The 26,435-nt window shown below is 39.1% G+C and overlaps 1 protein-coding gene across 4 annotated transcripts in view; it reads left to right on the top strand.

The window, feature by feature from the left end:
• Window positions 1-26,435, top strand: part of ESRRG (estrogen related receptor gamma) — a 381,509-nt gene that overhangs the window by 149,500 nt on the left and 205,574 nt on the right. Inside the window, exon 2 of one of the 4 annotated variants that reach the window (XM_032184233.1) lies at window positions 1,516-1,574. The exons of 2 other annotated variants lie outside the window; for them this stretch is intronic. Coding sequence is in view for 1 of the 2 variants with exons in the window: in XM_032184228.1 (XP_032040119.1) it covers window positions 1,635-1,669 (35 nt within the window). In the remaining variant the exon portion in view is untranslated. Of the gene's footprint in view, window positions 1-1,515; window positions 1,670-26,435 lie in introns of those variants that run through there. One more of the 4 variants, XM_032184228.1, reaches the window with a different exon arrangement.

The following is a 26,435-nucleotide window of genomic DNA, read 5'->3' as shown; positions in this document are numbered from 1 at the left end:
AAGAAAGCAACCTTCCCAGGCCCACATGCAGGTCAGTCTTCAAAGTGGGCCTTGTTTGAGTGCTCCCCTCACCTGGGCTTCAGTCCCTTCTGGCTGCTGGTACTGGTTTTATAAGCTTGGTTCTTCAGTATCAAAGAAAGGGATGTAAAATTACTTTTTATTATTTTTTTTAAGTTCTGTGTTTTTTTGTCTTCTTAAATAAAAACCTGAGACTGCTGACAAGAGTGTATGCTCACAGCTAACTTCAGAAAGTTGCTTTAAAATCCATCCTGTATTTGGTTTTTGTCACATGAGAATGTTTTAAGTATAACTTTTCCTATTGCTATTTTTTCCAAAGGTTTATAGATACTGTTCTTAATTACATTTGCAATGCATAACGCTGTTTTCTCTAACATCTTACTACTTATAAAAGTAGCCTGTCCCAACTGAAAGAGACTTTTTGTGAAATGCATCAAGAGTGTCACATATGAAATTATCCTGCTTGAAAGCACAGAGGTTGCATCCCAATATAGACCATGGTGGAAAATGACTCAAAATTAACTGACGGCTTCTCTCCTATTTGCACCACTCCCCAGTCTGTTTTATAGTTGGGCTGTGGTAGGAAACGTATCGTGTATGGTGGCATTTTAGGCTACTGCTACTAATAATCCCTTTGGGTGTTTCATTAGCGCATTATTTATAGGATCGCGAAAGGGCATCCGCTCTGCTTCACGGTGCTACCCGTGTCCCGACGACTGAACAGATTTTCTGAAGCACGGAGTCATGGCCATGTACTCACCAGTCCTCAGGTCCCACTTCCCTGTTAAGCAATGCTTTGAGCTTGAAAACCCGCTTTTTAAACCCAAAGAGGCAGGGACGAGTATGGGTGTGGGAAGTCTCATAGACGAGGCTTGCCTGTAGACTTTGCCTTGTAACACCTCATAAGCCTGCACCTGACAAGCTACTCGCAGCCCGTGGGCTGTGTTTTTCCTAATAAATTCCTTTTTGAACCCACTTGTTAGTCAGGCACTGTGCTCACTAACTACAGCAAGGGCCCTGTGTCTTGGGCATAAATTACTCTTGTGTGCCACTGTCTCTGAGCAGCCCCCCAGTTATGGATTACTTTGTTCTCGACTTGACAGGAACATAATTAGAGCTGTTGATGAAATCTACCAAATTGTTCCTCCGTGGCCTCAATGGTCAGGAAATTTGGCTGAGTCGTATTTGTCACAGACGTAAAGGCTCTAAACACTTCATATTAACTATGTTATTAATGTGCCCTCTAATCTGTCCGCGAATTGGTAACACTCGGAGTGAGCTTGTGCTCTAATAGCACCTTGTGATGAATACATTGTAATGCTGCTAAAAAAGTTTCTGGAGGGTGGAAAAAGAAAATGTTAATCAAAAGTGAATATTTCTCTGCTGTTTCTTTTTATGCTCATGTTTTTTTTAATGCATATTTTTGTTTGTTTGATTTCTGTTTTTAATAGAGATTCATTTAGGCTTTACATTGACGGACCCTTTTTTGTTCTATAGGATTTGCTGACATTTTGGCTGTTTCATTGCCAGAGGAGGCTTTGTGTGTCCCAAAGGAAGTGAGTGATCTGGCCATAACAAATCCTGCCAAAATATTTTAACACCGTTACGATTTTCTAATGCAATGCGTAGTGAATGTGACTAGAAAAGGATGGTGAGTTGATGAAGGGGATTCGTGCCCTCTCCTGTGCACTTGTCTGGTGGAACATGCTGGCAGGAGCCTCTGGGGTGGTGGGAGAGCGCAGCCAGGAGCCTGTGGTTTGCCTCTCGAAGCGTATCGCTTCAGAGGGATGAAGTGTGAGCTGCTGCTGCAAGCTGACGTGTCAAATGTGGGTCCTGCTCTTGAACTTTCCAAGAGTCCAGGGTGGTCGGATGCGGGGTTTTAGTTGTTGATGTTAAATAAATGCATTTTGGCTGCTGTAACTGTGCAGTATGTTAAAACAAGGAAACGTGCTAGGTACTTGCAGATGAGAAAGATCCTAGTGGCTGACTGTCCTCAAAGCTCACAAGCCACTATCTGGGGTAAAACAAACTCTCCACTGCAAAACAAAGGGAGATGCCAAATTTCAGCATAGGTCTGACGATCATTGAGGTGGTTCTTAACTATTTGGGCAACTGTGCCTAGAGAAAGTATTAAAGCACAAAAATGCTTAATTAGGAATTTTCACATGTAGCGTTCAGGGGATGATGATTCTGACAATGTAATATTTAGAGTTGAGCTGGAAGTATGGGAAAACAATAACTTAGATCCTTGAGCTATTCTCTAAAGAAGCAGGTAAATTAGCTTCTGCTTTTCTAATATCTTGGTGATTTGCTTATATTAAATTTAGCGTCCATTTCCCCTGATTCTCCCCCTTCTCCCCCCCCCCCCAAAACAACAACAACAACAAAAACAACAACAACAACAACAACAAAAAAAACCACCTCCTAACCTTGCAAAACATAACAGAGTTGAAAATGACGGCTGTTATTCTGCAGTCAGCATGTTTTGTCCCCAGCGTACACCATGCTGGACTACTCCTACCTGGTTTCTAGGATAAACTCGCTTTTCTTTGGTCACTCTAAATTGACATACATAAGAAGAAGCAAAGCAGCTGACCACCCCTGCCAGCAAGTTTTGCTGAAGGGGAGAAAGCCAACAAGAAATAGAAAAGTAGAGCATGCCTGCAGCTTTGGATGTTGATCCTTGTGCTTTCACTGCATGGTCCTTACTTGCTGACCGTTGAGCTGCTTGCAAGACTGACTTGTGTTGTCAGGTGCTCAGACCGACCCAAGTACGTTCCAGCCTCTCACTGGTGATGACTTTTCCCATTCTGATGATTCCCTGTTGGCTTGTCTTTGAACACAGAACAGAGTTGCAGGGTCCCATGCTCATCTCCAAAGCCCTTGATCAGTTTTTGCTGGGCCTGCTCCATGCAGCCCAGTTCCCGGGGGCAATGATGTTGCTGCCTCCAAGCAGAAAGTGTTAACCTGGGGGTTAGGACTTATTTAGAGATTTCAGTCTATGATCTTAATGTTCGTAAATGAAATGGGAATCTAACTCTATACCTTTCTCATGCAAATCAATCTATTTCTAGTAATGAGCAATTTAAGGTGTTTTTTTTTTTTTTTTAATATGTAGTTGCCATCTCTGGAAATCAGGATCAGAATTCAGGATGCTCAAATTAGGTGTTAGTGCATGCAGATACTCTGGTGACTCTATTATTAGAATAAAGTAGACCAGTACTTTCCCTGTATCTGTTTCTTTTCACTGCTTTTGTCTCTTCTTTCTCAGTTCATTTTGTCTAAATTTTTCTTTTGTTCTTTAATTTCACCCTTTAATTCATTTTTACCAAAACCATGGGAATTTGGAGGGCTTTCTAAATTAGATCACATTACTTACAGCGTATTGAAAACTGAATTCCATATTCTTTTGACATAGTCTTGTTTTTATCACTGCTTTGAAATGGTATATTATTTGGGATATTGATACCCAGAAACACACTTTATGCTGTCCTGGCTCTATTTCATTGGTCTTTCACTACTAATAATTATTCTTTAAATAAGAGAGCACCACATTATCCTTGAACACTTATATTTTTCTGTTTATTTTCAGTTTCTTGTGGGAACATCATGATATGCATTCTGTATATCCAAATCTGACTTTCTTTGTGAAGTAGACTGAAATGTATCATGAGCAGAGCACCCCAAAAATAACCTTAATTCTGCTTTCACTTCTTGTTTAAGAGTAGAAAGCAAAAATACTTCTGCAGAAACCAAGCTGGTTTGAGGGGAGGGTAGAGCAGGGGGATAATATCAGATTTGGGCCCTGGAATATTCATTTGATAAACACTGCGTGATCTTACAGTGTCAGCTATGGAGAGCATTTGCTAGTAGACGGTCATGTTTGAAATCAGGATTCATAGTTAATCATAAGAAACAGGCTTATCACTTCATAAACTCTAGGACAGCCTGTTTTCTTTTCCAAACATTTAAATTGCTTGGCTGTTTTATGTATTAAAACCCAATTATAACTTTAAGGGTATTTCAAAGAAGTTTCAAAACTGTTTCCTTCAGGAACTGTACCTAGATTGAAGCCTAATCTCTGAGTAGTTCATATGCTTAACTGCATCTCTTCTGTATGTTTGATTGTTTGTTGTTTGTTTGTTTGTTTGTTTTCTGGAAAGATAGGATTTTGAAGAGTCTTCATTACCAGACTGGCCCATGCAAATCTTTAACAGCCAAATTTACACGCATTTGTACAAATGTGCACACACAAGCAACCCTCACTCCTCCCAGCACACACTTTTACAAATCATTCTGTAAACTTTTTCAAAACATGCTTTGTGTTGAGGAAAACGTGTAACCTAAAATTAGCAAAATGAAATCCCAGTGTGGCTCTCAAACTCCAGAATACAATTTAAAAATATTTTATTTTCTTTCTCTTTAGATATAGCAACAAAGGAAAAGTAAAGGTTTATTCCATTACCTTTCTTCTGCTATGCTACACAGACTGTATGCAAAACAAATTCAGAGAAATAAAAAGCAAAGAGTCCTGCAGGATGAGTCGTACATTGGCAGGAGTTCTGCTAGTGGGACGTATGGGCTGCTTGATGGAAAAGCTTAAGTGCAGCCTTCATGGTTCTCAGTGCAAACTTAGTACTTGAGCTGACATGGTATATATTGGTGGTATTCTCCTTCTGAAAATTGCCACTGAATGTGTAAATCCTCACCGTTTCTCAGAGTACAGCTGCAAACGTGATTTGGCAGAAAGTCCAGTTATGAAGCTGCATGGTACTTGACCTACATGAAATCATAATGTTGCAAAGGGAAAAAAAAATACTGTCCAACAGAATAATAATTTAGATTATTTCTTTGGATGCTGATTTCTCAGCGGAAATGTATATGTGCATCCAATCACACTCTTCTTGATGAAGAAGTGACCACTGTAATTGTATACATTGCAGTAGCTAGGGAGTGTTTTACAAGATGAAGACCAAAAAGGTGCATGTGAAACTAACCCCATTACGTGACTGCTTAGCAAAGCAATGCTTTTGCTCAGTGTTTTTACTGAGTGTAGGAAGGTATTTCTACTGCATTTCTAACACCTGTTGGGAGTTAATAGAGCAGTGTTTGGTAACTGTGATGTTCCCTGATCGATGCTTAGTTGCCTGTGGATAGCAAGGAGTTGAAAAGAATGTTCTTAAGATGGAGAAGGCCAAATGAGAGAGAATAATGTTCTGATTTAACATCAGAAACAGCTTTCTAAAGACTACCGTGGGCACAGGGTCCCCATATAGGGGAAGAAAAAAAAAAAGGCAGTTTGTGTTTAACAAAAAGAAATAAAATAAAAGGGGCATATGCAGTTGCTCACCCTTCTCACTGTGTGCCTTGCAGTGGAGCTGAAGTTGAGATAGTCTGCTGCTTCTCTTTGTGAAGAGACTGTATGAATTAAAGTTCGCAGAGATATTAGGATTTACTAAGTAAAGTCATACTTGTCAATAGCTCCTCTTGCTAGATATTTAAAGTTCAAGTGCTTGTTTGCTTTAGTTAAGTGCTCTGAAGTGCTTTGAAGCATTGGCCCATTTATATAAACAAATAGAGAAACTCTCTGATAGTCTTCCCAGTGTGTTACCCAATATTTGGTTATCCTTCCTCAGGTCTGAAAAAGAATTGCACTAGCAACTTCTGATACATGTGAGTCTTTGTTAATGAAGTATTATATTAGATCATTTGAACACACATTGTCTGTGTTAAATACATTTTTCTGTCGCATGCAACCATGAAGAAATAGAGGGAAGTCAATAGCTCAGAAAGAGATTCATCCAGAACTTAAATGTGACATAAGAAGAAGCTGAAAGCCTGAATTCCTTTTAGAGTATTTTAAGTAGCAAGTTAATACTATATTTCTCTCATATTTTCTGTCTTCCTGCTCAGCTGTGCTAATTCAAGAGTCTCTTTCAGTTCTGAGAGTAGTGCAACTAAATTTGAACAGGTTCCCAAACCATGGGAAAATCCTGTTCACATGTGTATGGCCTTTCAGAGAAAAAGAGGGAACTACCAATGTTAAAAAAAGATTGTGAAGGTGTTTCCATGCTTCCCATAGTGTTTTGTGTTCATGTTGTAGTGCATTCCAGCTAGTAGTCCTCATGGTAGCAGCTGTCCCATGATGACGGTGCTCTTCTGTAGAAATATCCCTTGGCCTAATGATAATTTTGTGATACCGAAAGCCTAGGAACATCATAAAATTCTATGTTGAAAGTTAGCAAAAATCAGCAAGCCAAATCCTCTTTCATATGTATAAAAAAATATTTTTTTACATATTCGGATGTATAAATATAAGCCTTATTTGGAAGAACCCCTGGACAGAAGTTATTCTGTAAGGTCAAGGCAGTTCAGTTCCAGAAGCTGGATGTTGTCAGAACCTAACCCCCCAAAAGTGCAACATAACATGGTCATAGAGATGTGGCTGGATGACATCTAACTAAAAAGGCATCTTTGATTAAGAAGAAAATAGTTTGCCCTAATAATTTTGATCTGCATGTGTTTTCTTTTTATGTACATTGTGAGATTCAGAGGGTGTTATAAGCAAGTGGATTTAGAGCTGTTGCTAATTTAAGCTGCATTTAATAAAACACAAGTTTGAGGTATCTTACAAATCAGTGAATGTGGCATAGTTGGAAGATTGCTTTTGTCAAGTTTGATTAGCTCAAAGAGAAACCTTTTCTAAATATTGGTTGTGAGATTAATCAGGCAATGTAAGACCTTGAATTATTCCTCATCACAGGAAAACAATGTAATGTATTATCTTGTCTGATGACAGGAAAATGTAACTTGTGAGTATTTAAAATTTATGTTTTAAAGATTGGACTGAAGTAAAAACTTTCAGGCCATTTTCTTTTAAAAAATTACTTGTTATTTCCCATATTATGTTTTACTTTCCATTGCGTATTCCCATACTACAAGCTGATAGTACCAACATCATTACAATGAAAGATGTTCTCATTATTGACTCCATTCTCAGTTAATTATAAGTTTGTCGTGTTTTAATGAGTAGGATTAAACTTTCATATTCCAAATATATGTCTCATGTTGCTTGCTTAGAACCTTTCCAAAGAAGACGGTTGAACCATTTCCCTGAATAGTGTGAACAAGAAATATTTTGTTTCCTCACACTAAAAAGTGTTTACAGTGTTAACAAACATTTGCAGAAAAGCTTTAGTACCTCTGTCTTGGAACAAAGTTTGGAAATTTGGGCAAAGCCTTTCCTATTCTTTTCTAGCTTTCTGTCACAATCAGAAGTTAACTTCACTGAAATAAAGACTCACTAATCCTGTAAATACAGGATTGCAGGAGGAAGAATGCTTGTGTATTTCAAGTATACCCTAATTTTCAGAGGCTGCCCTTTATTCCTTTTTAATAAATCTCTGCCTCCTTCTATAGCCTTAAAAATAAAAATAAAAAATAAGTGATACTTTGTACCTGTACTTAATTGCTCTTTCTTTTAAAATGTGGTATGTTTGCAGCAACTCCTTATACCTTTCAGATTTAGATGTGGTCCAACACAGCTCTGCAGGGAGTCTGTCAGTCTTTCTCTCCGAAGTTCAATGTTCATTAACAGAGCCTGTTTGCTCGTTATATTTTCTAGCAGAAGTTTTATGCTTTGTCTTCTTTTCCTTCCACAACTCCAACACCCTACTCACCCATACAGATCAAGTCCTTTCTCAGAATGCTTGTTCTTTTGCTTATGTGCCTATAAAGCAACATAAGGAGGATGGATATGTTCTAGCCCTGCCATTGCTGGAGTGTTCCTGCTGATTTCAGTATGGCCATGATTTTTTTCTCAAATCTATTGATAGTAGGTGCATATTGCTAACAGGTATATAACAATAAGCACAGATCCTTTTAAGAAGGCATTTATGATGATATGGGTAGGTTCTGGCACCATGGCTGCATAAATCACAGCAGGCTCTTACCAAAGGGCGTAGATCCTTACCAAAAAGAAAATCTTTCATTAAATACTTTTTACGTTGCTCATTTAATCTGTAGCAAATTAAAACAATAATCTTGCAATTTCAATAGCAATGTCAATTAATATTATGGCTTGGCTAATATCACATGAGCATAATTTGAAGGGAGTTAAATCAGCGTGCCCCTCACCACGTATGAACCCAAAGTCCTGGGCAATGTTGGGCAGCAGCCTCCAGCCCAGGCCATTTCTCTTGAGGCCTGTTAGTGCAAATAGCATGCAGCTACATTTGATTATTCAGGGCTTCAGAAGGATGTGTCTCTTTGGTCTCATTTACCAGATTGGCTTCTAAGCGCTGTCACCTGGCCTGGCACTCCTTTACCTAGCAGAGCTGTGACAAGATCTGTTATGGTGGGCAAGGAAGTCTCTTGCTGCATGTGGCCACTGTAATTATCACAGAGAGGCACCTTTATTTAGCAACTCCACATCAGTATTACTGTTACAAAGACCTCACGTTTGGGTGCATTCGTTTTATGCCTAACCTGTCAGTGGTGTTGATGCCCTGAAGCCTGATCAAGGAGTTAAACTTGTGCAAAACTTGCTTGATCCCAAGCTTTGCACATCAGTTTAGTTTGGTATGAATCTCTTCATAGTGCTGTTTGGAGGAGCATGTGACACTCCGTTGTGGCTTTTGCACTACTGAAGGTGAGCTCCTGCATGGCAATGGAAGTTTTATACTACACCTCCCCATTGTCCATCTTCACACATATTTTCTACATGTATCATTATTATCATCAGCATCTGTCTTTTGACTGATGATTTATTCGTCTCTAGGTCTCTGTCCCTTTACACAATACTAGATCTAAAATTACATCTGTCTAGAGAGAAGTGCACGATCTCAAAGATTTAATACTGGTTTCAAAATTTTATTGCCAATAACTAAATGTGAAATTGCTTTAAATTAACCAGTAATTATTTAGAAAGAAGTAAGAAAGAGTTAAAATAAATAAATAAATAAATCCCTTTCCCAGGCAAACTAGGCCCCCTTCTTCCAACAAAGCTGTTGCAGGAGGTTTCAATGGCATGAATAAATGTATTTCTTTTAACACTTTTGTTGCTTAAAATGCTATTGTTTCATCTGAGGTGTGAGGAGATGTGCTAACCTTGTCAATGTGCGTGCACTAGAGCAGAAATGATAACTGTATATGCATTTTTTTTCTTTTTTTAACAGAAATACTGTGTGTGTGTATGTATGTGTGCCTGTGTGTGTGAGAGAGGGGGAGAGAGAGAGAGACAACTTATTTAAATCCTGAATACAGTCAGACCTCATATGCATTGTTAAAAAAAAGCCCTAAAGAATTGCATATGGATTAGGGGGATGAATATTCTATTATTTCAGTCTGTTCTGCTGATCTTCTTATTGTGACTTTGCGCTTCAGAAATCTGCCAGGAATTTGGCTTTGCTGTACTAGGCAGTAATTTTAAATGTGTATCAAGCACTTGATAGTGTATGATTTGCGTGCTGTTGCATTCCCATTCCCTAAATTTTCCACCAATTTATTACTTTTTTCATACTGTTTTAATATTTCAGGATGATGAATATATACAGCATCATTAAAGGTAAATAAAAAATGCATGAAATTAAAAAATGGAATATTAGATGTTTCTTTGCTGTAATCCCTAGGTCCAATAGGAATGAAATGTCTCTGTTCTGTCAAGTAATCCCTAAACATGATTAGGGACCTTGTAGTTTCCACATAGCCCACATAATATTTGTATCATATAAGCCTATTTATGTAAGGTTTGAGTAAAAGTTGTTATTAGAAGACCTATAAACCTATTTTACAATTCAGAAAGATATTCTTGCCTCTTAATCTCTCTACTTTTATTATTTTGTTGGAGTTGATGGCAATATGTCCTTAATTCATTTTTCAGAATTCTGTTACATCTTTTGGGTACTTATATGTGCATTAACGATCCCAACGAAATGTATTTTTAAGACAGAGCACTGAGTTCAATAGTTCATCTACTTGCGTAGCTTCCTCTTAAAGCTGTGTAGGAGGGGATGTGCACCTCCTTCTAGGTCCTTTCGTTGACATCCAGGTTTAATCTGAACTAGGGGTCAGAAGATGCAGAGATTTTCTCCTGATTTTGGGGAAGGGGAGATGGAAAGAGTGAGAGAGAGGATTAATTTTCTGTTTAATTGATGTTCTATATTATCAATGATGTCTGATGCTTCTGGCAGTATCACAGAATGAGTTAGAAATCAGTTTCTGATTTGACCTGCCAATAGCATAGCATAGTTTTAGGGAGAAAAAGCTTGAAAGAACAAGAACATAGGAAAAGTTTTGAGCGACGAGAGAGACAATAGCTGTTTCCAGTTTAGCATCATTATTTCCTGTTGTGACAGAGTTGTGCTGGGGATGCAGTAGCCTCGTACTTCCTATTCCCTCCTGTGTCTTCTTGCCTGTGCAACAGAGAAGCTTGTACTTGCACCTTGTAGGCTCTTGGGTGAATTCACTAATGATCCGAAGTGTTCCAGTTCCGTGGTAATACAAGGAAGAGCAATAAGCATCTTAAATAAAAACAGTGACATACTTACTTCTATGGTTTGACTAGGCTTTCACTAAAAAAAAATATTTTTGTGTGGAAACAAGGGTCAGCTGTGATAGTTCTATATTTCCCATGAGAAAATTTGAGGCTATATAAACCTTGGGATACCTGTTCAAAAAACCCTGTGGAGGTATACATGTATTTCTTCGGCATTGCATTGAAGCTTCACTTTTACTTCATTTTCAGCAGTTAGGATGGCATTTGAGCAATAGGTCTATTCTTGTATTTATGAACTGAGAGAAGCAAAACTGCTCACTGCTGAGCCCAGGGATCCTCTTCCAGGAAAACTGAGATCAATAACTGTTATCAAGTCTACATTTATAGGGAGTGTTAAATGACCACAAAGTCCTGATGTTCATCAATTAATATGGTGTGCTTAATACTGTGCTGTCCACCCCCCTACACCCTGCTGTAGTCAGAACTTTTGATCTTTGCTATCATTTTAAACAGTCACTTTCAGTTATCAGCATTTCTTTTTAACTGGAGACACTGTATTGGTGCCAGTAAGTTAAAGGCAAATGACGCTTTCCCTTGCCAACCTCCTCCCTCCTGCTAGCAATGGAAGGTAGGAATGAGATGATAAAGCTCAAGGTTCGTTTTGTGTTCAGAACCAGGGAATTGCAAAAGTAAGCATTTTGGTACTCAGCAACGAGGCAAGGGCATGCCCCAGCTGGAATGGTGCAAAATCTGAAAAGTGAAAATAAAAGCCTTATGCGCAGACTCATTTTCAGATGCCTTTATTGCCTCAGTTTAAGTGGAAAAGAGGGATTTGAAAAAGAGAGAGCTTAATTTAACAAAATAATATTATGCTTTCAATCCTTAAGATGAATGAATTATTTGGATACTTAACAGTGTAATGTCTTTGAATAATGCTGGTACTTAAGCTAGAAAAAATGATATTGCAAGTGTGCTGTGTTTGCCTCATGATGTTTTTACTGATTTCACATTTATGGGAAGCAATATCATTGTTGCAAAGTTTCCAAATTGTTTTTTACACAAATCTGCAGAAATTAAATCTCCTCCTTGTTATGAAAATGATGTCTTGAGATGCTGGTATAGTAGCGCAAGTCTGCAGAGACAATAAGCCCAGTTCTTGCAGATATTGTGTGTCCAATATTAATAGCTGCGCAAAACTACGTTAGGTATAGGATACCATACAACAAAGTAAATCAGCATATGCTTAAGTGCAGCATGTGAGCAGTAGCACAGAAGTCTCATAGGACCTCTTGTGCTTAAAGTTAAGCCCACGCCTCACTGCTTCCATGGAGAAGAATTTAGCCCACGAAGTGGAGTAGTGTGTGATGCAAGAATAATGGCAAATTATGTAAATTGTGAGTCTGCAGAGAGAACATCACAAATCAATTTCAGGCTCGAAGAAAATAACTTGAATGCAGATTTGTGTAGGCCACGTGAAGATTCCAGAAGGCTGTGCTTCCCACTGGTGCCACATATATCTGGGCTGTTGTGGAGGTCTTCAGCATAAGCCTGAGGGTGTTATTCCAAACTCTGTTCACAGCAGCTTCAGGAAAGGGCCACGTCTTTTGTCTGAGAGACAGGAAATGGTTCAGATTGTCCTGCTGGCCAAAAAGAGACATCTGGTAGAAACAACAGTGGTTTTGTTGAGGGACTTTGGTCTCTTGAGTAAGAGGGAAATGATTGCACCATTCATCTTCTAGCCCCCTTCAGGAGGGCTGCCCAGCCCCCAGCACTGCTAGGCTTTCGAGGGCACAGGCTTTACCTCCAGGGGGTGTCCAGGCTTCCTGGTTACCCACCCTTACTCCCAGAATTATTCCCAGCTGCTGGGAATCCATGCTAACTGGGGTGACACGCAGACCCACCATGCCCAGATCCCTGCAGTCAGCCCTGTAGCACACCGCCACTGATGGTACCGTGAAGGCCACCAGGCATGGTGAAGGCCACCAGGCACGTGGGCTCACCAGACCGGGACAGGCTGCAACGCTCCACTCTAGGTATGTCCATGCTCCAGAGTGGGGTGTGGTGCCAAATTATGTTAACGCTGGTGTCAGAACTGCAATAAGTCTTCATAGCTGGATTTAAACTGCACAAAAGTGCTGTACGGGATGCATTCAAAGACAGTGACAGAATTAAGCAAGAGTAAGGTATGTGCATGACTGAGTTTTACAAATACAAATGGATCCCGTCGATGAAGGAAAACAAGATGGATCAAATTTTAAGACCTGGGAGCTCGTTTACCTACATCAGATGTTTAATGGGATGCTTAATTTGATTCCGTCTTCAAAAACTACTCACAGTAGTCACGCCACTGACTCCATGTCTGTGTAATCAAGGTCTCCGTGCACATCTAAGTCTTCATTTACATGTACAAATAACCATCAATTCATACTGCTGTTTGACTGCAGTGGACAGTTTTAGGTTCAAAATGGCAACTCCAGAGCTTGGGGGGTCTTCTAGCATTATTTCACTGTTATAGAAGTGAGTATAGACACACTTATGCCAGTCTACATAAATGAAAGCTTTTTAACTCAAGTTGAAGAAGGCTCTTCATTGTTATAGCTAGAAAACATCTCTTTTCAGTAAGCTTAGATGTTTCTAATTGTGTGATTTAAGGTTTTTTATTAAAACCAGAATATTAGTCTGTATTCTGTACAGCCTAAGGGCCCCATTAGGTGAGTTTATTTTTCCAGACAGAAAAAAAAGAAAAGAAAAAAAAAAGGTGGGAAAAAAATTGGAACGGGAGGACAAGAGCAGCTGTATCTATGTTGTAGTAAGTACGAGCCACTGTATACTTTATTCTTTCTCAGCACTGAGCACATTTCTAAGTGGGAAGTCAGCAGTTACTTTTGTCACCCTTTTTGTTATTTTTCTTTTTATCAGTCTCATAATGTGGATGAAGGAGGGAATGTCGGATGTAGATTCATGAAATTACTGGTGCTTCCTCATTATTTTTACTGTGGTATTTCTACAGTAGCAAATTATCAATTACATTAAGTCTTTTTATTTCTTATGCCAGGGTTATAACAACTAAAATTAAGGTAGTTATGCTCACAGTCCCTTACACCACACATTCTACTATGGGCAAACTTTTGCTGTTTTCTCATAGTAACCTTTACAATACAACCAACAAACATTATTTCTGTTTTAATGACTCTGAAATAAAGTCATATTTAAATGAAATGCAGTTTGCCTCAGCAGGGTTCTTTGAATTTATGAGCATTTTTGTCCCATATCCTACAATAATGTGACAAATATTATTTGCATTTTTACTGTTTTCTTGAATACTTTTAAACACCCATTTTTAGGAGACTTCAGATTGCTTTTGAACATATTTGAATGCATTTTTAGCTATCACCAAGCTTAAAATAGGAACCCTTTTTTCAGCTTATCTTTATTAAACACCTGTAAAAATCAGTGGTATTCTTTTTTCCTATAAAGCTTTCTTCCTTTAACAAATGCCAGAAATGCTGCACAGTTTCTTCTAGTATGGGCTTCTTTTCTTGGCGGTAATGGGCAGTAAATGGTCTGGTAATGTCCAAACCATATACACATTTACCAATCTGAATGTTATAAATGGAAACTTGAAATTGTAATATATCTGTTCCTTAACTATAATGAATTAATATTTTCCCATATTAGACAACTTTCAAAAAATATTATCCATATTTTAAAAAAATAGAAGTGACTTAATTTATATAAATGATCATGCTTGCAATAAACTTGTTATCTAAAGAGTAGACAGCTAGGCCTGACAGTCACCAATTAATTATATTTTCTTGTCAAATTTTCACTTTGATTTTTTAAAATCAAAGCTATTCTTTTTTTTCTTAGTTAAATACTTGGTTTTAGAAGAAATATTATTCATCACCTTTCTAATCTAAAGGTACACTAGCAGCTTAATCTTGCTGCTCTTGAAGGTAGCTGTCCCAGTGATTTCATTGAGTGCTTCATCTTGCCTAGGTAAGCTTTGTTTTCTTTTGATTCTTTTTATTTTATTATTTTATTTTATTTATTTTTTTAAGAATGAAAATTGTCTGATCATTTTAAGGCAATGTTTCTTGAGTTAAATAAAATAAAAATAGTCAATCGGTGCAGTTATTATACCTCTATATAATTGTACTGAATTTTCTCTAACATTCAGAGATGTCAGTGGGAAGATTTCTTTACTGTTGTTATGCTGCAAAAATAACTTCTGTGCACACTTTTTGTGGTCCAAAAAAAAAAAAAAAAGAGAGAGAGAGAAAGAACCATACACCCTGTACAGATTTTTTGCAAGAAAACCCAAGTCATTAAAATAAGATTGTGGACGATACAGTCTCCATTTTAACTCTGTGCTAGAAGCCAGTTAACATTAGGACTCCGTGATGGAATAACAAGGAAAGGTAGAAGAAACAAGGGAAGATTGCAAAAGTAAATACGCTCAAAAATAAGGAACCAATGTGCTTGTGTTTGTGGCTTTTGATCAAATGTAGGGGATTATTTTCAAAGTACACTGTGGGTTGCTTGAGAAGGGAGAAGTCGCCTGGTGTAATTGGAGAGTGGGGAGGTCTGTACTGCACGGGTTGCTGCTGCTAGTGCCTCTCTGATAAGATTGTAAGAGTTGCCAATATCAGTATTCAGCCTTGTAGCATGTCACGGTGCTTTCATGTGAACTGAACTGAACTGTCTCCTCACACTCCCTCCCGCTCTTCCTCTCGCTCTCATTCCCTGCACTCATCGCATTGAAGTCAGGGGAAGGAAAAAAAGATTTGAGGATCGCCCAATTTGTTCTGACATAAAGAGATGTTTAGCTCTGTGAAAGGTGGTGGAGGCAGAGTGCCTGACTGACATCTCAACAGTCTGTCTGCTGGGATTGCTCACTTCATGTCCCTTCATATTCCTGCTGTGTCCTGCGCGAGTGCTCTTGTCTAATCTTCACAGTGAGAGCACCAAGAGTCCCTTGGGCTTTGGTGCTCAACACCTTGTTAGACAGGGCATGCAGTGCCACAGCTCCTGCTTTTGTGCTTGCTTTTGCTCTAATGTTTCAGGTTCATTTAAAGTCCAATTAGTTCTTTTTTTTAAAGGGTTTATGAAAATAATGGCATGTATTTCCTAATCGCCATAGACTTCCCCCTGGCAAGGCTAGGTTTGTGTAATATCAAATAAAGACAAGAGGAGGGAAAGAAAAGACCCTCAGTAGGGCAAAGCTTTAAGCAGCATTCTGTGCTTTTGTTTATAAATGAAGATACATTGACCTATTTTGCTGGTTTAGAAAACAGATGAGAGAAAATACTCATTCAACAACCAACACAAGGTATAACACGTTGATAATAAAAGTAAGACGGTGTCTGATGAGGAATGCTGGATTCCATGCCAGGGTCTGAAAGGAAGTTTAGTTGTTTAGGGTTTGTTTGCTTTTACAACGCTGAGCACGTTGTGATGCATTCTGCCATGCCACATCCTGTTACATCACATCAGGTTAGCCCAGGATGCCGAATAACACCAAGAACATGAATTAATGAGAGCTAATGCTCACCTCGTGTTGTTGGAGCATTATCAGGTGCCTTGTTCACTCCAGTTACTATCTGGATTCAGTCCTTCTAAAGCAAATCTGATATTGAAGATATGTGTATTAATTTAACAAATAGAAATGTTGTTTTTCATTAGGCTTCTCAAAGTACATTAATTAATAGATGTAGTTTATTCTTATTAAGCCATTAAAAACAATTAGGTATTGCACTCAGGGTCTTTCTTTGCTCCTTTAAAGGCATATGTTTTCTTCAGGTGTTTTATTGTTGATGACAAATAGCAGCATGGCACTGTCCTCTCAGCTTCCTGCAGATCTGGGGTCCCACAACTGATAATCCAGAAACAAGCTGCACAGGTTCTGGAATATATGGTTGTCACTGTTCAAATTTCCCCCCAGACTCTAATTATGAATGAATATCTTTTAATACACCCATTCTCTTGAGGTGTAATAATGAGTACCGCTATCTGAGAGATTTCTGATGCAAAGTCATATTCTCATGCATTGTTTTTGTTGTTTTTTTAAAAAAAAAAAAAAAAGAAAAAGTGTCTGAAGCTTGAATCCTCTTCTGTCCTGAAATGCAAAGACAACTACACAAATACAGTGATTGTGAACAGCTGCATGGTTTGCTTCGGCCAGTGGAGAGGAAGAGATGCCACCACAAATGAGCATACCCAGCTCCTCTCTACATTTTTAGATGTGAGGGCTTGAAATACTGGGGATGGGGCAGAGTGGTTATTAAGGGGATTTGCTTGCTTGGATTCTCTCACTTTTTTCTTCATTTCTGTAGTAGCTGTAGCACAGAAGGGCTAAACTTTTTGTTCTGTTAGCAGCTGGTCACAATTCGAGGATAATGTAGAGACCACACCACACTCAAAGGCAGGGTCTGGGTCAGTCAGGAGACCAAACACCAGTTTTCAGAAATGTAGCTGACTGGGGTATTAACCTAGTAAGCTTTGTGCTGCAGGTAAAGGCCAGATCACACCAGAAAGTATTAAAAAGCAGTTTGGTGATTCTCAGGCACTCAAGAAAAGACTCGCCTGTAAGTAAGGATCAGATCTCTTTTCTTATTATCCAGCATGACTAATAACTGGGCCTGTGCTGCAGCAGATATAATTGATGACTGGATCATATTTATGTAAGAGCTGCTGTCGTGCTTCATCCCCATTTCAATGTGTCTGTCTTCATTTTGCCTGTAAGTTGGAGTCAGCACAAGCAATCATTAGCATCCCTTAAAATACACACAAAGGAGTCACAATAACTGATGTTTTCACTGGGAGAACGCCGTGGGTGTATGCAGGCACACGTAGCCGGATGCCGACAGCTACTGAGATGATCTTTAAGGAACTGGAATGATCTTTAAGGTCCCTTCCATCCCAAACCATTCTGTGATCTTAGTCATGTTTCTTCTATGAACCATGCAAATATATAGGGGGAAATAGTCTTCCTTCTACAGGCAGGTAGGTTTCTACAGGAGCATCTCACAGAAGGACATTCAGAAAAGGGAAAACCAAGGCAACACCAGGGCCCGTTGTGCCCACCTCAGTTCCCCTGGTTTTCCTAGACTTCTGCAGGTGTTTCACTAAACAGAAGCACATTGGCAAGTCATTGCCACGTTTCAGGCTGTGATCCAGCATTTTGTGATATAGGTCTACTTTAAACGTGTGAATAACCCAAGAGATGCTCGTGTCCAAGTCACGTGTATTGTTATGTATGTTTGGTAACTTACTGGGTTAAATACTAAACAAAAACTACTTGCTCACCAGTAAATATGCAGCCAGTGCGTATCAGATACTAAGAACTATACACGCGCAAATGTGTTTGTGTGTCTGCAGTCTTTCTCTTTTCCAGTTTGCTTTTGTGTTCACACAGCTTATTCTATAATACTTATCTACACAGGGAACTTGGTTGTTTTATAAAGATATATCTGTACAAGCCTGTAGTGTTAACTCTTGTTGATAATTTCCAAGGAGCTGGTTACAGAAGTTACCGTCAATTTAGCAGAAGTCATGTTAATTTAAAAATTGACCTAAAATACAGTAAATGACTCATTAAATCAATTTAAGAATTGACTTAAAGTACAGTAAGTGACTCATTAGATTAAGCTGTAGAAAGATACCCAATAAGAACAAAAAAAAAAAATAAAAAATAAAAAAAAAGATAGCTGTAGTTTGATATCCTGAATTATTTTTGTTAAGAATCAAATGATCTAATTACCAAAAGTGGATGCAAGGACATCTGAGTATTACCAAATAACCAGACAGCAAAACCACTAATGTAAAGCAAATGACCAAGTGTTACTGAAATAGTTTCATTAATTTCGTACCAATAATTGAGATTCACAATAAGGCTTTTAGCTAGGAGATGCTTAATAGTATACCGGATACTATTATTTTACTAAAATTGAGTAACTGTTCTATATGTCCCTAGATTTGTTGAATATCATGCCTATATGTTAAACAGTTTTCTATAGTATTTAAAAATTGACATTTCAAAGAGTGTAATAGCATAATGAAATGTAAACTGAAAACAGGAATGAGTTAATTAGACTAATGATCCCTTGACTCCTTTATTAGCCAGCTCTTTAGAAATTGGGATTAGCTTTGTTTTCTCTGCTGAATAAAGACAGGAAGGATGATGTTGATTCTAGTAAATGACAGCACCAGAAGAAATGAGTGTTTTCCTGTTCGTTATAGGTTTCATCATTTAAGACAAAAATTCAGCCTTCCTGCACGCATACCTAATTTTATTACACCTTGAGTTCAGCTCAGGTGGGAAGAGAGAAATCAAAAATAGTGTAGGAACACCTACTGATTTCATAGCAGTGGTGACTTTAAAAGTGATCTACTCTGTGTTGTTTTGGGGCTTTAAACTTTTAGATTCTTAGTGTGAATCTGGGGTAAACTGGGTTTGAATTTAAACGAAGTCTTCAGAAAGGCAAGCTTGACAACTTTTTTAACTGGGTTTTGAACACTTAATTTGTCCTCTCTATAGGAGAGCGATTTACATGTGTCTCTGTCTTTTAAGGGCTATCAAGAAGCATGAGAATTATCTCTGTAGTGGTTCAAACCATGCATGTACATGCATGCAACAAATTGTTTTTATGACAAATAGGAGGATTCGTATGTTAGCAACTGTTAGTGAAACAGAATCATTAAAACTTCCTGCAATTCCAGACCTTGTTCTCAGGAGTCACTCAGGCCGAGCAAAACCTTAGCTAAAATGCTGAATTATAGGCAGGAAAAAGAAAAACAGAATTTAAATTGGTGGGAATTAGTGTCGATTCACCAGGCTAATTTCTGCCCTTTGAACCCCCGTGTACCTCTTCTGCAGCACATGGAGCGGTGCCGGGATGAGGGAGGGCAGAACGGGAGCCGCTGACAAGTGGCTTTTAAGTTTGGTTTCTTTCTGGTAGATCTTTATCCTGCAAAGTAATGAGTTCCTTGCCTTCCTCTGAAACTTATAGGTATAGAGGGCACCCAGCGCCTTGCAGGATCAGCTCTTTAACGAATGCCTGGAGAATACAAGATTTATCACACAAATGAGGCGATGGAGAGGAGGTGGCAGCAGCTGAGTTATGAAGCTTTTTACTTATAAGCAGGACTCATTTACTATCCCGCACGCCCTCATTAAGCATTCTTTGAGCACCACACTGAAGCAGAAGAAAGAACATCACTGGTTTGTAGTTCAGCCTTAGGTTTTGAAGAGGCATAGCGGGGCAGCTTGGGGTTGGCAGGATGGTGCTCAGCACGCTTGAGCTATCGCAGGTGCTCTTCTTTCTGGAAAGGAGCGTCTTGTAGGATCGAGGGCCACCAGCTGGCTCTAGGTAGCTACATGGTGGCTCTTTGGTATGGGATTGACTCAATGCCCAATTTTGCTGCGCTCCTGGTAGACTATGCAGCCCAAGCATTGTGCGTGGAAGTGTTGAGTGGTACTGGTAGTCCAAGGCCATGCCTGACCTTGCAGCTCAGTATTAATTTGGAGTGGTGGAATTAAAATTTTCCATTCTTTTGCATTGTCATGCCTCACATTGATAAGCGCAAAGAAATGTAAATAAAAAAGACCTATTTTACAACCCTAGCTACAACCTTTTTGTTTTATGACAAAAGACAGTTAATTAGCATACTAGCAGTAAGCAGCCTTCCCAAACTCGTGCTAATTATGTATTCTGTTGACCGTGACTCCAGTCATAAGGTAATTGGCTTGCAGCAACATGACATTTCAAATCATCTCTTGAAATTACATCAAAAAGCCAGCCTGTTTTGTTTTGATAGGGGAACAATCAATTTGATAAGTGGTAACACAGCTCATTGTTTCACATTAATTAGACTAATTGCAGCATGTTAGCCTCTGAAATAGACAGAACTTGGAGAAGACAAAGGCTGTGGCCTTTAGCATGCAGTGCATGTGGTGGTTCCACTTGCTTGCACATACTGTAGGCAGAAAACAGAGTTGTTAGGATTCAGCCTTGCGGGAGGCTGGGTGTTAACAGGGGTTTGATGTGTTATGCTTAATCCACTGGCTTTCAATTATAAGATCCAGGTTCAAAAAATCCCTGAGAGAGGAAGGGAAGAAAAGCCATTTTGATACTAATGGTGCCAGTCTTTTGGTGATCTTGGGCTTTCTGTCTCCTGAAAGACAAAGCACAGATCTGGTAGTGGGATCTCTTAAGCATCTGTAGGTTGTAAAGCCTTTCTATGAGGACTCACTGCCACTCCTGCTTTTCTTGCTAATTTCTGCTGTTTATTTCTCAGTATACCTTAGTTGGACTGTTTTTCTTTTATATTTTTCATAGTATTGCAAACTCTGTGAGGTTGGCAGGGACTTCCAGAGGTCATCTGGTCCAACTCCTGCCCAAGCAGGGCCACCTAGAGCAGACTGCCCAGGGCCATATTCGCATATTCCCTTAAGAATAACAAAAACAAACAAACAAAAAACTTGAGAGGATGGATTACTGAAGAGAGATAGTAGAGATGCATAACCCGCCCACACATTTCTAATTTAGAGCATCTTTGCCTGCTATTGAGATTGCCAATTGTACTTAGCTCTGTGATGATTTTTATGATCAAGCTGTGTTGTCTGTAGATTGACATGACCAAATGGATTTCACTTGTAATCTAATTGAAATGCAAACCCAGATTTTAAATGATGAAAATTGTAAGGGGTAATCTCAGTCCACAGGCTAGGTTAGCTTTACTGTTCACAGCTTGGGCCAGTGTTTCTGGCACATGAAACCCAGCATTGGGCCACTGTATATGTAAAAGGTGTGCTCTTTGACCAGTACCTTCCTAATGTGTTTGATAAATGGAGTTGTAATTGGCAGCTTCTCTTAAGACAGAAATGACAAGCATCAGACACTAAATTCCAACATTGTCTGAATGTGATGAAATCATCTGCGGAAGGCCAAGTTTGACTTACCTTCTACAGCTCTCTAGCCTACCTTAGTTTAAACTGAAGGATCCATCAGAGTGTTTCAGCTCTACTAATTATCTCTAGTCAGTGAAAAGTAACCCAAGCTTAAAACAGTAAAATACAAAAATAAATGAGAGATTGTATGTGGGTGCGCAAAGGGTGGGAATCGTTGATTATCATGGAATTGCTTACACAAAAGCTGTAATTCTAGAGTTGCTTTCTAAGGAAAATTGTTTTTCAAGTAAGGCCAGAAGGTTTAGATATCCACATATTTCTACAGCTCAGTGGGAACCAAGCACAGAATTCACTTACGTATTTTTGTTTCCTCTACCCTCCTTGATCACAAGCTAGTTAGACAGTAAAATGTTTGGGGCAGAGTTTTTTAGTTAAACTTGCCTGTAGTCTGTTTGGAGAAGTGTAATTTTATTTAAATCAAAGAATTAGTTCTGGTAGCTTAACATTATCATTGCTAGTTGAAGCTATATTTTTATTAGTTTTGCTTATGTTTTATGTTGGCCCCTTAGCAAATGGTCATAAACTCTGTTTTAAGTCCAGCTACCAGTGACTTCATACTGCTGATTTATTTCTATCATTTACTGGCAAGAATGTATTTTTAAAAATGTATTCTAAGCAATTCGTTCCTCTCCACCTCCTCTCTTCTGTGCCTCACTTCTCTTTCCTCCTCCTCCAACATTTAAATTCTTTCATTCAGCTTAAAATCCTGCCCGGATTAGTGATGTAACCACCCTAAAAATGCCAGGTTTTCTTGGAGAGGTAAGTTAGGAAGCAGCAAGAGGCTGAAGCCTCTTAGCATTCTGTCTCAGCGCTGGTTCCAGTTGCCTGAGCAGAAGCTGGACGCAGTGCTGTTAGGATTCAGCCTGCACCCTCGCTGTCACCGCTGCTGCCGCTGCAGCTGGGCTCTTGCTCGGAGCAGAGCAAATCTTTGCTCAGTTAAGCGAGCGTCAGTCACAGGCGAGCTTGGCTGCCAGCCCAGGGTTGTTAGACTCTTCCCTGCTACACCTGAATGAGATATTGACGAGACATTGCTACCTAAACAGAGTCGAGAAACACTAGATTTAAAAAAAAAAAAAAAAAAAAAAGAAAGAAAGAAAAAAAATAATTAAATTGTCATGGGGATGACAGAATAATTTTGAGAGTGTAACTTACTCTTCCAATGCTCAGTTGAAATGCTTGCAGTACAGAAACTGTGCTGTCTGCTCTGTGACAGATCATGTATGATCTTGTTTAAATACCTTTCTCTGTTTTCTCAAAATCCACGACTGAATGGTAACGCTGACTTCCAAGTGAGAAATAGGGGCATGGGCAAATCATAGCTTAGCAAGCTGAAACAGATTGATACGATCCTGCAAGGTGCTGAGCTCTTTCAAAGGTGCTAAATTACTGGTTTCAGCTTACATCAGTAGCTGGCACTCAGCTTCTTGTAGGATTGCACTTTCAAGTTGCTTGGTTATTATCTAGTCAAACAAAATCGACAGGGCCGTAAGACACAGCGAAAAGGAGCAGTGCGAAATAAAGTTACAGAGTTTGGGGCTGCATGAAGATACTGCCAGTGGGTATTCTGTATGGAGCAGAGAATAAAGGAAAATCAGGGACAGAGCAAAAAGAGATAAAATAGGAATAGTTTTTAAATAGGAATTGCTGGCAGAGCTATTAATCACACAAGTCTTTGAGCTCTAAGGGTTGCATGAGTGGAGCTAATACTAAAGGAGCGAGATACTTTGCCGATATCTCAAAATACACTATTAAAAGCAACAAGCAAAATTAAAGGAAGATAATGTCTGAACAGATTAATGACATGTAATAATCAAAACAAACAAACAAAAAAATCAAACCCCAAGTATCTTCAAAAATCCAAATCATGATATTGTGACTGTGGTTTTGACAGGATAGAACTTTAACGATCAATTGTGCAAGTTGCTCATTTTGGCATACAGTTGCAGCTCCAAGATTAGACTCTGATCTCATTTACACCAATAAATCAAAATTTCTGCTGCTTTGCTAGCTATATGCTGCAACTATGACCAGAGTGTGGACTCTTGTTAGACTCTGTGCCTTTTTTTTTTTTTTTTTTTAAACAGCAGATTTCACAGTGCCTCTGAGGTGGGTTAGAACAGGAAAAGAAAAATGCATTTTTCACTGCTGTCTTAGGTAGGCCAACGCCTGCTCTTCCCAGCAGCCAGGTGAAACAGGGGTTTCATGCAGGCAGAGGCTTGTTCTTTTTTTCTGAAAACAGGAATCAAGCATCTGAGAATATAAGACAAATAATTCAGACATAATTGTTATTATTGTATTCCTTTTCGAAATTTATGTCATTGCCTTTGAAATGATGTTGTTTGAGTTGGTTCATAGCAAGATGAACACAGGTTCAGAAATTTGCAAAGGAGCATACTCTTCTCCTTACATGGGATGATACATTTTTCTTAAAGTCCTTACTATTTCGTTAACCTTCCACCCCTAATGCACAATCTAACATGTTTAATGAAAGAAAACAAACCTAAACTCTGTATGGAGCTGGACTTGTGAAACAGTCAGGGTTTTCAGTGAAGCCTTCATGAGCTTTAAATCAGTGTAAAATTTAGCTCATATTGCATTCTCACTGGAAATGGGTTATATGATAATTTATGTTGAGCTGATCGTAACTAAGCACCTCATAGTAGTGTCCTTCAAAAAATTTTAATCAAGATTGTCTTTCCCTCTCCACCTCTCTTGGTGCAATTTCAAGAGGTATATTTGCATGTCAATCTGCACGTGTTACTGAAGTTATCCCACTGAAGCAAGCACAGCATCTTAGGTGCATACGTGTTTTACAGCAGCATAATGGCAAGTGACTCTTCGCATTCATTTCTGGTTTGTGTGACTATAAGATTCAGCCCCTTGATTCTTTTAAGCCTTGAAAACAGGGCTATTTCCAAGTGCTTGTCAGATCTATTTTTCAAGTCTTTTGGTGCTTCATGGTCAGTGTGTGATGCACAAAGTAGGGGAAGAAATTGTTGATCCTGTGAAAATCACTGGGATTGTCCAGCTTTTGCTTTGAAATCTTTGCTTCTAAGTGCATTTGAGATTTACTTTTAGATGTATGTTTTCTCTTGAGGCTTCCCCCTGTTTACTGCATGGAAAACAGCAGAGAGGTTTCAGAGATGTGTCTTAGGCAGCAAATGCTAGAGGAGTCCTCACCAGGGCAAGCTCACCAAAAGCTCTTCAAATCGAGGACTGTCTTATTTTATGGTACTTACGCAATATCTAATACAACAGGGTTCTGGTCAGCAGTGAGGACAATGTTGCTCCAAGATAATAAGAAGCAGTTTCCCATCTAAGGGTGGGAAATCAAGATGACCAGGGTGGGGAGAGGTGCACTGGTAAAAGTGGGTGTGTGATTTCTTATGCAGGCTTTTTTCTTTTTCGTAATTAAAGGATTATGTTATGCAGTTGTGTATGGATGGATTCCTAGTAGAACCCTAGAAAAGATAACCAAGATTTAAACAGATCTTGAATGGGTGTTGAAGGCAAAGGTTATGAGCTAAAACCAAAGGTTTGAATTCAGAAACGTAGCTGAGCATATTTTTAGTTAGACTAAAGGTTTAAGCTCACTACATGTCAAGCTTGACAGAAGTAGTCTTCATCCTGTTGTGGAGCTTTGGAGTTGAAGGTGGAGGACTCTGGATTTGTTGAGGAGTGGCTGAAGTAGAAGAACAGAGAAACTGGGGTAAAGAAAACACAGTCAGGTAACTGTAGCTGATGCAGAGGAAGTGAGTTAGGGGATGCTGCAACCCCTGGTGGTGGATACAGTGAAGGTAGAGCTGTTGGTTCTTTGGCAGACACTTTGTAGCTTGCTCTGTATGCAAACGTCAGGAGATGTTTGGTGCATTTGCCCCTAGATCCTGATAAATCAGCAGTCATTGCTAGGCTGGAGGTTTGTCTCATAAAATCAATGGAGATATCCCTACAAAACACTCTCTCCCTCTCCCACACTTTCCCCCCCCCCCCCCCCCCCCCCCCCCCCCCCCCCGCCAGTAAACATTAGAAGTTGAGGTATTTCCAAATTACGTTTTCCTCCCCACCAGTCATTTCTGGCAGTTTTCCAAAGGAGAGGAGATGACAGCTTTTCATTGGTCACTTAATTGGGTATGCCCATTGGTCTCTGTGACTTCCAAATTCATATTTTTGTGTGCCTGGGGGCTTTTGTGACAAGGTGCTAATGGGTTCCTGGCTGGGCAAGCACCTGTGTCAGAAAGTGTTTCATAGTGTCCCTTATTTTTCCAGCTCTGACTGCTTCCATTAACTTGCATTTACCCTTATTGTTTCCCCCCCAAGGTACTTTTGTTTAATTTTTTTTCAGACTTATAATCCACATGTGCAAAGGAAACTATTGCTTGCATGTGCAAAGGAAGTTATTACTTTTATTACAGAGAGAATATGGGATTTTCAAATGAGAGCTTGTGCCTGAGACAAGAAATCTAGCAGATGGAGAAAAGAGTTCAGACCGCTGACTAGCTCAGGGATTTTTATTACACCAACGAAGAAGTTCTTCAAGGTGGACTGTGAGTAGCAGGTGGGTGTCCTGCTGATGAAAAAATTTCATTTCCTACTGTTAGGATCTAGAAAATGGCAGATAACATACCATACAAGCTTTTGTAATAAAGTTCTTCCAAATGAACTGTTGCTGTAGCCGCTCCAGCCTTATGATTGTGAAGGTTCACCTTCACAATGAATGGTGAATGGTCACAGAAATGGTGTCTGCAGCTTTAAAAGAGAAATAAAGCCTCTGCAAAGTGATCTCTGTAGTGGGCTATAGTCTATATAATGAGGAAGACCTTAAGTCCTTTCAGAATGTCCTGTCTAAATGTGTGTGCTATTCACAGCAATTAATATCATTGCTTCTGAAAAAAAAAGGTAGAGTAGCTTTTCTGTTTATTTTCCTCTTACAGAAGTTATTTCTTGATCATC

The sequence above is a fragment of the Aythya fuligula genome, chromosome 3 (assembly GCF_009819795.1).
Source record: "Aythya fuligula isolate bAytFul2 chromosome 3, bAytFul2.pri, whole genome shotgun sequence".
Classification (NCBI taxonomy): domain Eukaryota; kingdom Metazoa; phylum Chordata; class Aves; order Anseriformes; family Anatidae; genus Aythya; species Aythya fuligula.
This window is presented reverse-complemented; position numbering and strand designations above follow the sequence as displayed.